General features: G+C 37.0%; 1 protein-coding gene across 4 annotated transcripts in view; it reads left to right on the top strand.

The window, feature by feature from the left end:
- SCN2A (sodium voltage-gated channel alpha subunit 2) overlaps window positions 1–14,753 on the top strand; it is a 163,632-nt gene that overhangs the window by 88,686 nt on the left and 60,193 nt on the right. For all 4 annotated transcript variants that reach the window (XM_006160248.1, XM_006160246.1, XM_006160251.1 and 1 more), the window contains 3 exons: window positions 1,384–1,731; window positions 7,077–7,209; window positions 11,472–11,710. In XM_006160248.1, the coding sequence (XP_006160310.1) occupies window positions 1,384–1,731; window positions 7,077–7,209; window positions 11,472–11,710 (720 nt within the window). The remainder of the gene's footprint in view (window positions 1–1,383; window positions 1,732–7,076; window positions 7,210–11,471; window positions 11,711–14,753) is intronic.

Here is a 14,753-nt window from a genome sequence, read left to right as displayed (position 1 = left end):
CAAACTCATAGCCAATATTTACAGCAACCTGCTTGATAAAGCTCTTCTTCAGCAACAGTTGTAAAAGGGGTAGGGACCTAAAGGGAGGTCAAAGAGAGAAGGCTATGCTCTGTGGGGCTGACCCACATGCGGAGGCTCCTCGTTTCTATCTGAAGATCTTCCTTAGTCTACTAGGCACATGTGTGCGCTTGATCAGAGGTTGACTGAAGCAGGGTTCAATGGTGGCACCAAGATCCTTTTGCATTTCTATTTCTCTCTCTCTTGGTGCTTCTCTCTCTCTCTCTTTGTCTCTGTCACTTTTGGAGGTAATAATGTAAACTTAAAAAAGAAGAAAGAGATTGGAGTGACTCTCAGTGCTCATGTTTAAATCATTCTTTATGGCTCAAGGTATGGAACAATGGGTCAGGTTGGGACAATGCCTACCAACGGATCCTGAAATTGGGGTTAGAGTCTCCCGGATTACCTGAGCTGAGAGCTGAGGATCATGTCTCAAGGATAACCACGATACTGCCGACAGAAGAGAAATGGATATTGGACAAGCAAAAACAAATGTTCACTAGGTTCAGGTTATAAAAGTAGATTAGTAACATATGGGAAGTGATTCATTGTTCTCAGTACTGCTGTGGTTTAGAGGCAGGGAAAGCTGCATGACGACAATGACAAAGTTGCCATTTAGAAAATCACAACGAGTGTGATCAGATTCTTAGTGAAATCCAGGTTTTTGTAAATACGGTGTTCTTCAAATTTCTTGAAAACAGAAGAGGGAGATTTGGGAATGAATCATGCAGTTGTTTTAGCTTGATTTGTTTAATTTATTCATGAAAACCATTATAAAATATGCAAAGGCAAGGAGAGATGCAGTTCCTTGTGCTATAATTAAACAGACCTACTAGCACGATTGATTTCCTTCTCGTATGTGGCAAAATCTCCATCAAGGTGTGGTCATCAGTGAGCTCTTACTGGGTATATTTTTGGCTAGAAAGGGTCAAAATGTGGATGTGTATTTAACTGATTATCATTGGATTAGAAAGGAAGAAAAAAATAGAAAAGACAAGAAATAAGAGAAAAAAATGAATAGAAAAGAAAGAAAAATGTTCTGGGGATCCTTCTGACTATGTTAAAGCATAGGAAAAGTAGAAGAAAATGAGGGAGCAGAAGATGAAATGAGGTAAGGGGTAAAACGGGAAAGCATCGTGAAACAGCTGAAGCTAATAAAGAAGTGCCAACATGGCACCAGCAATGGCGGTAGAAGCCTTTGGTTTCTCCTGTCCAATTATTAAGTCGCAGGTAAGTCAGCAACTATGAAAAACAATGAGCCATGCTTTCTGGAAGGCCAACTCTTAATTCTGTTCATTTTTGTTTTTTTTTGTTTATTCTTCATAGTCTTTACTGAGCATTCGTGGCTCCCTTTTCTCTCCACGACGCAACAGTAGGGCTAGCCTTTTCAGCTTCAGAGGTCGTGCAAAGGACATTGGCTCTGAGAACGACTTTGCAGATGATGAGCACAGCACCTTTGAAGACAATGACAGTCGAAGAGATTCCCTATTTGTGCCACACAAACACGGAGAACGGCGCCACAGCAATGTCAGCCAGGCCAGCCGGGCCTCCCGGCTGATGCCCATCCTGCCCATGAATGGGAAGATGCACAGTGCTGTGGATTGCAATGGTGTCGTCTCTCTGGTGGGGGGCCCGTCTGCCCTTACATCTCCTGCTGGCCAGCTCCTGCCAGAGGTGAGACTAAGTATCAGAAGGGAGCTGGGGGGAGAGGGAGGACAGCAGCTGATGGTAGTTAAGGTGTTGGACTGCCACATACCTGACCATGATTCAAGTCACAGATCTGATGGCTTGAAAAATCACTTTGGGTGTGTGTACATGTGTGGCCCAAATCTCTGGAGGAACATGGAGGAGAAGGGTTTGCAGCGTGATCATTTTCCCATTTTCCCTTGAAGGGTGATTTCTCACTGTCCCTCTTTCTGGTGAGTACACATGCCTTATGGCAAAAATCTTAAAAAAAAAACAAAAAGGAACTGTGCCTGGTGCAGGCAACATCTTGCTTTTCCATTTCCATATCCAAAAATTTTGATGAGTGCATTGTTCAAAGGCCAGGACTTGGTACCATCAAACATGAATTTCTCTTTTTATTTTTGTCTATTCAAACTCCTCAGCAAATTAACTAAAAACATAGAATGAGTGTCAGAGTACTATTAGAAGTACCCCTTCATCATGATTTCTACAGTTTGAATCCTGCCAAGAAACAAAGCAATGATTTATCACTTAATGTCTAATACTACAATAAAATTAAATGCATAAAACCTCATGTACTCGAATTATTTTAAAGATTTTGTTATAATTATTCCTTTTAAAAGAGAATTTGATGCATCCACTTGAAGTACTTACTAAGTGTGAGAGGACTTCAAAAAGTTTATGAAAAGTGGAATTAAAGTATCAACTTATTCTGGTTCCAAAATTTTGAAATCATTCATAGTTTTTCTTTGTAACATGCCTTCCATGACTTTTGAAGAGTTCTCATACCTCTAAATCCTTTAGTGCAACACTCTCTCTCTTTGCAGGTCAGATTGTTAAACACTTTTAACATCTCCTCAAATGACTCACCCCATGTAAATTTGGATAGTAAAGACGCCGCTCTAAAAGTACCTGGTATATAGTCATGTATTATGATTTTTACAGGCAATTTTATTACTGTTGAATTCCAAACAAAGTGGTCAAAAATAAAGCATCTCACTAGGGAGACAGAGAGAGAGCGAGAGAGAGGGAAAGTGAGAAAGTACCTTTCATGCGTGATAATCATTTAAAAATTTTCCCTCCTGTTGGGATTTTGGGCGCACATATACATGTGCCCAGGATATTTCTCAAACCACTGGGTCTAGAACTCTGTGCAGTTGGCCTTGTGAAATCCAGCTGCCATAATCACCATGCCATGGGCTAACCTGAAAATATCCTTTTCTAAAAAAAAAGGACAGCTAACTATGTACCAGACGCTGCTCAAAACACTTTACATATGTTAATTCATATAACCATCACAAAACCTTTTATGGTAGTAATTAATATTATCCTCACTTTACTGCAAAGGGGATTGAAGCCTACACATGGTAGAGCTGGTCTGTCCCCAGGTATGCTGGCTACTGAACTTACTATTCTATCCATACTGAAATATTACTTCCCACGTGATTTTTTTATGCTTTCTTAAATGGAAGCGCTAGCTAAGGAAACAGGTTCATTTTATCCAGTGCTTCTCAAAATATATTTCATTCTCAGAGAATTTACATTAGAACTTCCAGGATGTTTCTTAAAAATAGCCCACTACTTAGTAGCTAAGTCAGCTGGATCCCACATGGCTTGTCCCACAGTTAGAATCCTGGCCTCGGCAGTTTGAAAAACACCTGGGCATGTGTGCATGCATGCCCCAAATCCCAATAGGATGGAGAACTGGAGAGCAAGGGATTGAAGAGTGACCATGCTGCATGAGGGGTGCTTTCTCCCTCTTCCTTTACCTCTTTCTGGTGACAATATGGATCCTCTGATTAATTAAATAATAATAATAAATAGAAAAGGAGATTTCTGAGCCCAACCAGATCAATTTAGACCCATACGGAGAGGAGACCAAGCTCTGGGGTACTTTTTCCTTAACAAGCACTTGACTTGGTTTTTCCACATAATAAAGTACAGCCATCACTGCAATGATGAATGTTAGTGGAAGAAACAAAAACGAATCCACAATTTCTTTCCATATGTATAAACAGAATGCTAATCCATCAGAAACTATTCAGCATTTATCAGTAACTGTGATAAATCTCCTGCTCTATCAGAGATGATTAAACTCTGAAGACAAAGCTTAGGGCAGGTTTAAACTAACTGTAACTTAATCCCATTACTTCCTGCTTCCTCCTCTTCAGGCTTCAGTCCTGCCATCAGGTGCTTTGAGACTGGGCACTGTGCTGTTGCATGAAATGTGCTGAAGCTGCAGACGAGTGAAGTGGGCTTTGGGAGAGCACCGAGGGGGAATAAGAATAGAAAATAAATAGCTGTGGGCAAGTGACATCCTCCAAAACTCACAATTTCTTGTACTTTACACATAAATTCAATAGAAGAAATTTAGCTTAAGAAAGGCTTTCTCTAGTATTATCATTAGAGGTTTTAGAATCTATCATTAAAAATTAGGCAGACTGGAGACCAGCAGTACATCGCTGGACTCCCTCGTAGTCGACTGTGGTTTGAGTCCCAGACACAGTGGCTTAAAACTCAAACCAGGTGTGTGCACGTGTGTGCCCAAAACTCTGAGAAGAGAATAGAGGAGAAGGGATCGCAGCATTGCCATCCTCTCTGGGAGGTGATTTCTTGCTTTTTTGTCTCTCTGTCTCTCTCCATCTTTGTGGTTAGCGCACATGTCCTATAGCAAAAATCTCTCTTAAAAAAATAAAGGTTGTAGGAAAACAGCAGTTAGTGTAATGGCTATGTCACTGGACTCCCACGTAGTTGCCTGCGGTTCGCATCCCGGAGCCGGTGGATTAAAACTCACGCCGGGCGTGTGTGCGTGTGTGCCCAGGATCCTGAGAGGAGAATGGAAGAGAAGGGATTGCAGCATGGCTATTCCCCCTGGGGGGTGATTTCTCACTTTCTATCTCTCTGTCTCTCTCTGTCTGTCTGGCGAGTGCATGCACCCTTTGGCGAAAACCTCTCCAAAAAAAAATAATAGTAATAATAAAATAAGGTTGTACATATGGTTCTGTATAGAACAGAAGTGACTAGATAAGCTTCAAGTGACCTTATTTGTTTTGCTGGGGAAAACATGTGTACTGTGAAGATGTACAGTCATTAAATACAAATTAAAAAAAAAAAAACTTTGCCTCTCTATCGCAAGGCAAAATGATTTAAATGCTAACAGACACCCTTCTGATTTAAAGAGCTTTTGTTTAAGGGATTAGTTATTATTTTTTCATTAATTTTAGTTCTCTTTTATGTAAAAATTAATTTTAGAATGACTTACCTAAGTATTTATCACCAGTAGGAATAATTGTATCAATTGAATAGAAACTGGTTTGTGTAAGTATGCATTCAAGTCATACAGGTTAATAAAAATAAAAATAATTTTAGTTACATCAAAATAAGGTTTTTGTGACTTTTTCAGAAATAAGAGAAACCTTCAGAGAACTGAGACTGACTTTTTAGTTATTTCTTGAGTTTTGTCCTTTTTCCTGTGATAATTACGTCATTTGATTTCCAAAAGTAGGAATATATCTCTGCCCATGTGAAATCCTGGTTAAGTCTATTATAGATTAGGAAGTATCAAATCACTGCCTCACTGCTCGTTATTAGAGGACCCTCAATTGATGTTATGTCTCTAAATGACTTTCAATGCCAACAATGGGTTATTTTGTGGATTGAGTTTTTTGTAATTTTAAGATAAACTATATATTAGTTTCAAAATTTAGTTATGTTTTAGGGATGTTGGGAAATGTTATTTCTAATTAACAAGAGCATTTTATAACTGGATTTCATGCTTTAGAGCAACTATTCTGAAGTGTATGAATAAAACTATAAAAATTTTTGCTATAGGGTATAGGCATTCAGTGGAGAGATAGACAGAGACAGAAAGCAAGAAATCATCCCCCCTCCCCCCGCGGGTGGGAGGAATTGCCAAGCCATAATCCCTTTGTCTCCATTCTTTTCTCAGGATCTTGGGCACACACATACACACACTTGGTGCGAGTTTTAAGCCACTGGGTCTGGGACTTGAACCAGTCAGCTATGTGGGAGTCCAGTGATGTAACCATTATGCCATCTGCTAGTCCCAACTATAAACTTTTTTTAAAACATTAAACTACATGGATATATAGCTATAAAGATCTATTAACAGCATCCCAAGAGTAAACCAAGGAACAATATGTTACAGTCTGAAGTCCTTACTAAAAAATTATCTACCCTGGGCTGTCTCCATAGCACAGTGGTTAATGATTGTATGCAGGGAGCTGGATCCCACAAAGACAACTGTGATTCAAATCCTGGGCCTGGAGGCTTGAAAATATGCCAAGTTGTGTGTGTGTGTGTGTGTGTGTGTGTGTGTGTGTACACGCACGCGCGTGTGCGCATGCATGTGTGTGTGTTTGTGTGTGTGTGTATGCCCAAACTTTTTATAGAATAGAGAAATGGAGGAAAGGAATTATAGCATGACCATGCCCCACCGGGGGACAGGGAAGCAGTCCTGACAAGCACACACACCCTCTGGCTTTTAAAAACAAACAAACAAACAAAAAAAACCCAAAAAACAGTTTTTGGACCAGCAGATGGTATAGAGGTTAAGGTACTGAACTCCTACTTGGTTAACCACAGTTTGATTGCTGGTCCTGGTGCATGTACCCAAAATCCCAGGAGGAGAGCGGAGGAGAAAGGACTGTAATGTGGTCATCGCCCTTTGAGGGGTGATTTCTCACTGTCTCTTTTACTGTCTTTCTCTGACGAGTTCATGTACCCTATGGCAAAAAACTTAAAAAATAAAAACATTTACCTGCCCAGTAGTAGACATTGTCCCTCCAGACTAAAGCTCCAAGATGGATGAATAAGAAAGCTTATTTTGATGACAAACCCAGGCATTCCCAAAAGCTCATAATCTGTTGAATTTTAATTTTTTTTGGAGAGGTTTTTGCCACAGGGCGTGTGCACTCACCAGACAGACAGAGAGAGACAGAGAGACAGCAAGTGAGAAATCACCTCCCAGGGGGGGATGGCCACACCACAATCCCTTCTCCTCCATTCTCCTCTCCAGATCTTGGGCACGCACGCACACGTGCCTGGCGTGAGTTTTAATCCACCGGGTCTGGGATGTGAACCGCAGTCGACTACATGGGAGTCGAGTGACATAGCCATTACACTAACTGCTGGTCCCATAATCTGTTGAATTTGGGAACAGTCCCAAGAATGATCATTTCAGCAGTATCTTACCAAGTTATTTATGTTTGGAAAAAATGGTGAATATGTAGTGATTAAAATCTACTTTAGGAGTGCTTTGGGTTTTGCTGAGCTTAAAAATAATAATTTTTCATCTGAAATTTTATTTTTAGGGCACAACTACTGAAACAGAAATAAGGAAGAGGCGGTCTAGTTCTTACCATGTTTCCATGGATTTGTTGGAAGATCCTACATCAAGGCAAAGAGCAATGAGTATAGCCAGTATTTTGACCAACACCATGGAAGGTATGTTGACAGTCTTCTGCCATAGCTATTTGGATATGCTTCAGCAATTATGGAGGAAAACATGTCTTTAAATTCCAAGAAAATACTTTCCAATTTCCTAACATATTATTATTTTTTTAAAAATAAGTTAAAGTAAAATTCATGTACAACACATGAATTCTACTATTTTGTATAGAATATTGATTCTACTATTTTGTATAGAATTTTACATTTACCTTCCACAAAATTACTGCAGATTCAAGGTGTATTTGGAATACTATTTTTATAGATTAAATTTTAAACTCTTGACACTTGTATGCATGACATTAAAAAGGATTATAATGATAGATGCTTATCATTATGAAGATGTTAACCTGTTTGAATTGTGTTGAACTGCTTGAGACAGAAGTCATAAAATTTCTTGATTTAACCAGACACATAAATTTTAAAAATGTGAATTAGCATTTGATATTAACCTCATTAGAGCAATATGTTCAACATTTTGTAGTCCTGCTTTTGCTCCTCTCTAACCAGAATGTGGCGATACGTCAGATTTCTCTTTAGTTGCAGATTATATCCGAGTAGTTAACATAATGTTTAGAATTCTGGATTGATAATGCCAAAATAAAGACTCTGGGGACAGCTTGATCTGTGATCAATTTCTGGCTCTGCCTCATGTTAAATGTGTTCATTTATGACTCTGAATTTCAGTTCTTCATCAGTAAAATATGAATAAAAATGTTTGAACATAAGTTGTTATAAGGTTAAATAAAGTATATTTTAAGGCATACAGAAGACATTAATAAATATCATTAGTTGTTTTATTGTTGTTATTATTTGTTAATTCACATGTATTTGCCTTTCCATACTGTAAATGAATTCAAATATCAACTATGAACTTCAGCTACCTGGAAAATACACTCATGAAAAGTGTATTCTATCCCATCTTTGCCCTCCTTTTCCCTTCTCTCTCAACCTTTTATACAACCATCCCCCTTGTACTGCATCCCGGGTATGTGAATGTCTGTGCATGTGAATGTGTAAAAAACAAAAAGCAAAAGAGAATGGGAGTTAAGAGAGAATGAGTGCGCACATGCCTGTCTTGTTAATTATTGTGTCTCTTAAGATTGGGTAGATTCTTGAAATAATTCTTTTCCTGTCTGAATGCAAAGATCCTGTGATATTAATACCAATACCAAACGCTTACAAGTCACAGCCAGAAAAACTCAGTGTAGATGACCATATACATCACAGACAAGTCAGTACTACAAAGGCCAATTTTCATAATGTCCTAATGCAGTATCAGAAATCTTTTCACTGATTTCAATGGAATATTAAACTCTAGTCCGTTCTTCCCCAACCTTGCCTGCGTTAGCTTGCACTCCCTCTTCCCTCCCAGCTGCCAGTAGCTTGCTCCTCCCTGTCCCTCCAGGTAAATCTTTTGAAGAGTCTCTGGTCTTCTGATCCTTGCCATAGCAAAACCACTGAGAGGAAGCTGCCAGTGGTTCTGCTACAGATGTCAGCAGCATGTCTGCTCCCTAAAGCAGGAAGTAGAGAAGGAGACAGGGTAAGTCTAAATCAACAGTCATACTTTGCACTTTTGATAGCATTAAGTTTGAGCTTAACATTAAAAAATTACATACAAAAGCATCAATAGAGATTGAAATTGTCCACAAACTAAGAAACAGAGTTCAAAATGAATGCACCCATATCTCCAACATGGAAACATTCCCATAGAGTTCCTCAGGATGAAAACTATGTCCTAGGAATTAGTATACCTTAGGAAGCAGCGGATGTAGAGTGTCTTGGTTTTAATATCTGCAGAATTTTTTACTTTAAATTTTTTTGCAGGGCAGTGGCTAAGTTCTTGCTTTATTGTTAATCAGTTATGTAGAATGAAAGCTGGCTTTTTGTTATTCAACCATGTTTACACACATTGTAGCATTGGTCAAGGTTAGTTGGATGTTAACACATACACATTTACTAGAGCTGACCATGCAGTCCTTTTCTGTTGTTCTTTTGCTTCTGACAAATAACCTGTTTATGTGGGGATCTCTCCCTCTAGATTTAATTGTGGTTTAGTTCACTTTTCCTTGTAAAGAACCAGGCTTGTTGATCCGGCTGGCAACTTTTGTTTTCCTTCTTCTAACTTCAGCCAAATCTCCACTGTCCAGAACAGTGAATAGACTCATAATTAGTAAAGCACTATTGGATGAACAAAACTGAATTATTTGATTTTCAGTGCAAAACCATGTAGAAATATTTCCTGGTAACGTTCATGAGGGATGTTGGGAGAGTAAGTTAAGGACACCTGAGAAATCAAGGTCAACCAGTAAGAGATGCAATCGTAACTGTAAATGACTCAATGTGGATAGCCTTCACTGGAATAGTGGAGAGCTGGCTGGAGTTTTCTCTTGGGTGCTTTGCTTTGTTTCCAAGTGTGACTTTCTCATTTTGAGAATGGAAAATCGAATGACTTTATTTTGGAATTTAAACAACTTGGCTTCATTTTTTTTTCTAGTGTCAACATGAGCAGCACCTGCTGAATTTTCCCTTTTGAACTTTCCTATGATTTATATCGTTTTCTATTCAATTCCTGTTTGCTTCTCTTTATTTACTAAATTATGGCTCGCATTAAAAAAACAAACTTATTCTGACAGTATACAGACCAATTGAGATGTTCTACTTTCCCTTTTGTTATTTGCTGCATATAATAACCTTTTTATCTTCAGTGTAAGTATGAGGTTATTTGGAAGTCTTAAAATCACTTGCAAAACAACTAGTGTTAATAATTATAATCTCTTTGATGTAGAATGTAAATATTCTTTATTGCTTATACAGTTACATAATAAGAGAAATAGAGATGAGCTGTGCAGTTGAAGAATTTCAATATTCAAAAAGAAAACCAAAGAATCCACCTTTTGTAGAGTTCTGATAAAAAAAAATAAGTAGATTAATTTATCTTAGGGAATGGTAAGCATTATAAAATTAATTAATGACATATGTCTATTACCAGAACAAAAAAATATTACCTGTGTTTGTGGTTGTCCATTTTACGTGCTGGTTCATTCCTTACTAAGTATAGCTTATAGTAAACTGTGCCAGGTGTGAAAGAAATTCTAATTGGTGCAATATTAACAATGACATGACTGATGAGAACCCACTCTGTCATGGATGAAAAAATGGAAACTTTTCCTCTAATTCTAGACAATAAAGTGGTGGTCCTATGTTTGGCAGAGCAGGTAATAAGGTCTGCAGTAATGAAATGCCAAATACAAAAAATGCTTCATCCTTTTCCTACTCAAGACCAATCAGGAGATCATCTTGTGAAAGGAAGATGGTAGATCATTTGCCATGTTCTAATTCCCCAAAATTCTTTGCCAATATTTACCAAACTTCAGTATTTGAGTATTATCTTAAAAATCTATAAATTTCTGTCTTTTCTACTTTTTAAACAGAAATTATTCTTGAAATTAGTATAATTTCTAAATAAATGCATTTTAATATGAATGTATATACCATAAGTTTTGTATATATTATAGATTTCAGTGTATTAAAACAAATATAAACCATAATATCTATGAATTCTACATATAACCCACTCAATATCCTGTCTTATTTATTGACAGTGCATAAGGCTCTCTTTGTAAGGGACTGATTTATGTTAACAGCAAGGATTCAAATTTCTTAGAGTGGGTAGTTCCTCTTCTTTAGTGCCATCTTCATTAAAATGAGATATGTAGAAAGAACCTCATTGAGTTTAATGTGCAAACTTATCTCTAAGGAGATTTAATTTGAGACTTTTAAATTAAAACTTGTGATACCAATAAAATGATTTTATTAGAAAATCTCCCAGAACATATCTAATCCAAGAAACAGATTAGATATGACCAATTAAGATGTTAGGACATTTTTTGAGAAGTTTCGGATAACCTATATGCTTCTTGATCTATCTGAAATGTGAATGAACTTTAAGTATGCATAATACAAGTCCTATCTGTTAGTTCTTGGTAGCCTTGAAGATAATTATCAGATAGTTTAACATTGCGGATAGAATCATGGAAACAATGTTTGGCCAAGATAAGTTTGGAAAGCTATAGCCTTTCCATACCCACCTGTTCTGTGACAGCCAACCATTATAAACTCATTTTCTTGCTCTTTCACCAGATTAACCACAATGCTTTTTAACCACTTAGATTTTTTAAAAATAACTTTTAATTTAAACCAAAGGTTACTTAATAGAAAGTAAGCAGTATTCATGAAAACTCACTTTTTCTTTCCAGAACTTGAAGAATCCAGACAGAAATGCCCACCCTGTTGGTACAAATTCGCTAACATGTGTTTGATTTGGGATTGCTGTAAACCATGGTTAAAGGTAAAACACCTTGTCAACCTGGTCGTGATGGACCCCTTTGTTGACTTGGCCATCACCATCTGCATTGTTTTGAATACACTCTTCATGGCCATGGAGCACTATCCCATGACGGAGCAGTTCAGCAGTGTGCTATCTGTTGGGAACCTGGTAAGGCTCATTAAGAGGTCCTCTTCCCCTCAATAGAAATTTGATTGCCTCGGCGGATTTCACATACTCTCAAAGTTAGTATTAACTGATTGGACACACACACCTAGACAGGAAATGTTTAGCGTCTTTTTAAGCAACAAAACTATATACTATCTGGCCCAACCTCTATGATGTAGTCAGTAATGTACTAGACTATGAAACTGAAAGTCCCTGGCCCAATTAGTCTGAAAACACATTGGGCAGCCTAGGTCTGCCCAGGATCCTGGCAGGTAAGGGGACTGGCAGAAGGGGATCACAGGGTGATTTAGCCCTTTGGATGGTGCTTTTCTCTTTCTCTTTCTCTCTCTCATGTGCACACACAAGCTTTAATATGAATTAAATATATGCATTCAAAATACAATTGTATATAATTGTCATTAAACATAATGCAAAAAACTTAAAGCTTTTATATATGATAAAATTTAGAATTTTATTTAAATCATTAATTCACTAGAAAGATGATTTTGAATTATGAATGACGTTGGTCTATGATAGTAAAATTCTGACATATTACTCAGGTATTTAAAATAAGTTCTTTAGGACTTGTCTACATTTGCCAAACAAATCAATGCCATTTGTAAATATCTGAAAATAAAATCTGTGATGAGGAAATATCGCTGTTAATGTTTAGAGAGAAATTTATACTGTAACTCTCTATGGTAAAAAAGATTCCTTGGCCTAACTATCATAGCATGTGTTAGCTGATGCTGCTCTTCAGTGAACTGAGGCTATAAGGAAGGCCTTGGTTTAATTTTTGGCCCACCCTAAAAGTCGAGGATGGTGTTAAGCCCCTGTTGTCCCAGCTGCTCAGGAGGCTGAGCAACAGGATTGTTGACATAGCAAAACTATGTCTTAAAAAAAAGAAGTACTGAATAAACAGTTTAAACTTTTTCTATAGGAAACTAGATAAAAAAGGAAACAAAATGAACCCACAATTAGCAGAATAAATAAAATAATGAGTAGAAAAATAGAAAGAAAAAAAACTGAACAAACTCAAAAGTTGGTTCTTTTAAATGATAGGCAAAATTGACAAATCTTTAGTTAGTAATCAAGGGAATAAAGGGGAATGACTCATATTACTAAAATCAGACATGAAGAGGGGTATCATCATAGACTGTATAAAAATAAGAAAGGATGATAAGAAATACTATTAACAATTTTATGTGAACAAATTAGATAATCAAGGTCAAATGAAAAATTTTCTAGAAGGCACTAAACTGTTGATATTGACAAAGTAAGAAATAGAAAATAGAAATAGATCTATAATAAATAAAAACTAAATTAGTAATCCAAAATTTTCCATAAACAAACGTTTAAGCCCATATTGCTTAAGCCCATATTTAAGCTCATTTGCAAATTTTTCCAAGTTTTAATGAAGAGTTAACATCTATATTTAATAAACTGTACCAAAAACAAAAAAAGAAGAGAAATGAATACTTCTCAACTCATTTTGTGATGCCAGAATTACTCTGATATCAAAATCAGAAAAAATCATTATGAGGATATAAAATGATAGACCATCTATATCCTATAGAATATAGACATGAAAGCCCTCAACAAATACTAGCAAAACAAATAACACAAGTGGATTATTGGATTATATATTTTGACCAGCTGGTATTTATCCAAATAATACAAGATTGGCACATAAAAAAATAGTTAATATAATACACCCTACATGATACAACCTTGAAAACATGTTAAGTGAACAAAGCCAATCATAAGAGATCATATATTATATTTCTTTATTCAAATGAAGTGCTAAGAGTGAGCAAATATTTAGAGACAGAAAGTACACTAATGGTTACCAGGTTATGGGGATTAGGACAAATGGAGAGTGACTGTTAATGAGTATGTGGTTTCTTTTCAAGGTGATGAAAACATTCTAAAATTTAAAAATGGTGACGGTTGTACATACAACTCTATGAATATGTTACAAACCACTGCTATAGAAAATTCATATGTATCTAATAGCCTATAGTAGGCATGAATTACTATTTGCACACCTAATCACCTATTGAAGGACATTCAATTTAGTTATACATATTTTGCCCCTTGATGCAGTTAACACTTTGTGTAATCATTTAATATTAGTATTAAATTCTGTAGGCTAGATTCCCAGAATTGAACACATTCACATGACAAAGAAAATTATGTGATACATGAAGAAATAAAAAAGTGACTCATAGTTAAGAAAAATATTCAGACCATGGAAATAGATTTAAAGATGACCGCCTTTTTTAAATAAGCAGAAAAGGACTTGGAAGGAACAATTTTAAGTCTATTGAATAACTTAAAAGAGAAATGGTCATGAGAGCTAAATAAAGACTATGAACTGAAAAATTGAAATGATAAAAAGGAATAATTTAAAAATTTTATAATTGAAATACTAATTCTTAAATTTAAAAAGTTCAGTGAATTGATTTGAAACAAAATTACAGCTGTTATAAGAAATGATTGTTGGGACCAGCAGTTGGCATAATGGCTGTGTCGCTAGATTCCTATGTAGTGGACTGTGGTTCGAGACCTGGGCCCGGTGGCGGAAACTCACACCAGGTGTGTGTGTGTGCATGCCCAAGATCCCAGGAGGAGAATGGAGAAGGGGTTGTGGCATGGCCATCCCCCTTGGGGAGTGATTTCTCGTTTTCTGTCTCTCTGTCTCTTTCTGTCTTTCTGACGAGCACATGCACCCTATAGCAAAAACCTCTCAAAAGAAAATTAATGATTGTTGGACTTGAAATAAATCAATAGAAATTATTTAATTTAAACACCAGAGGAAAAAAAGGGAAAGGAAAAAATGAGCTGAGTCTCACTGTACTCTGGGATACTATCAAATGTTCTAATATTGGGAACCAGCAGTTAGCGTAATGGCTATGTCACTGGACTCCCATGTAGTCGACCGCGGTTCGTGTCCCGGACCTGGTGGCTTAAAACTCACGTCAGGCGCGTGTGCGTGCGTGCCCAAGATCCCGAGAGGAGAATGGAGGAGAAGGGATTGCAGCAT

Source organism: Tupaia chinensis, unplaced genomic scaffold, assembly GCF_000334495.1.
Source record: "Tupaia chinensis unplaced genomic scaffold, TupChi_1.0 Scaffold000674_1, whole genome shotgun sequence".
Lineage (NCBI taxonomy): Eukaryota > Metazoa > Chordata > Mammalia > Scandentia > Tupaiidae > Tupaia > Tupaia belangeri.
Note: the sequence above shows the minus strand (reverse complement) of the source record. Positions and strands in the feature narration are given on the sequence as shown.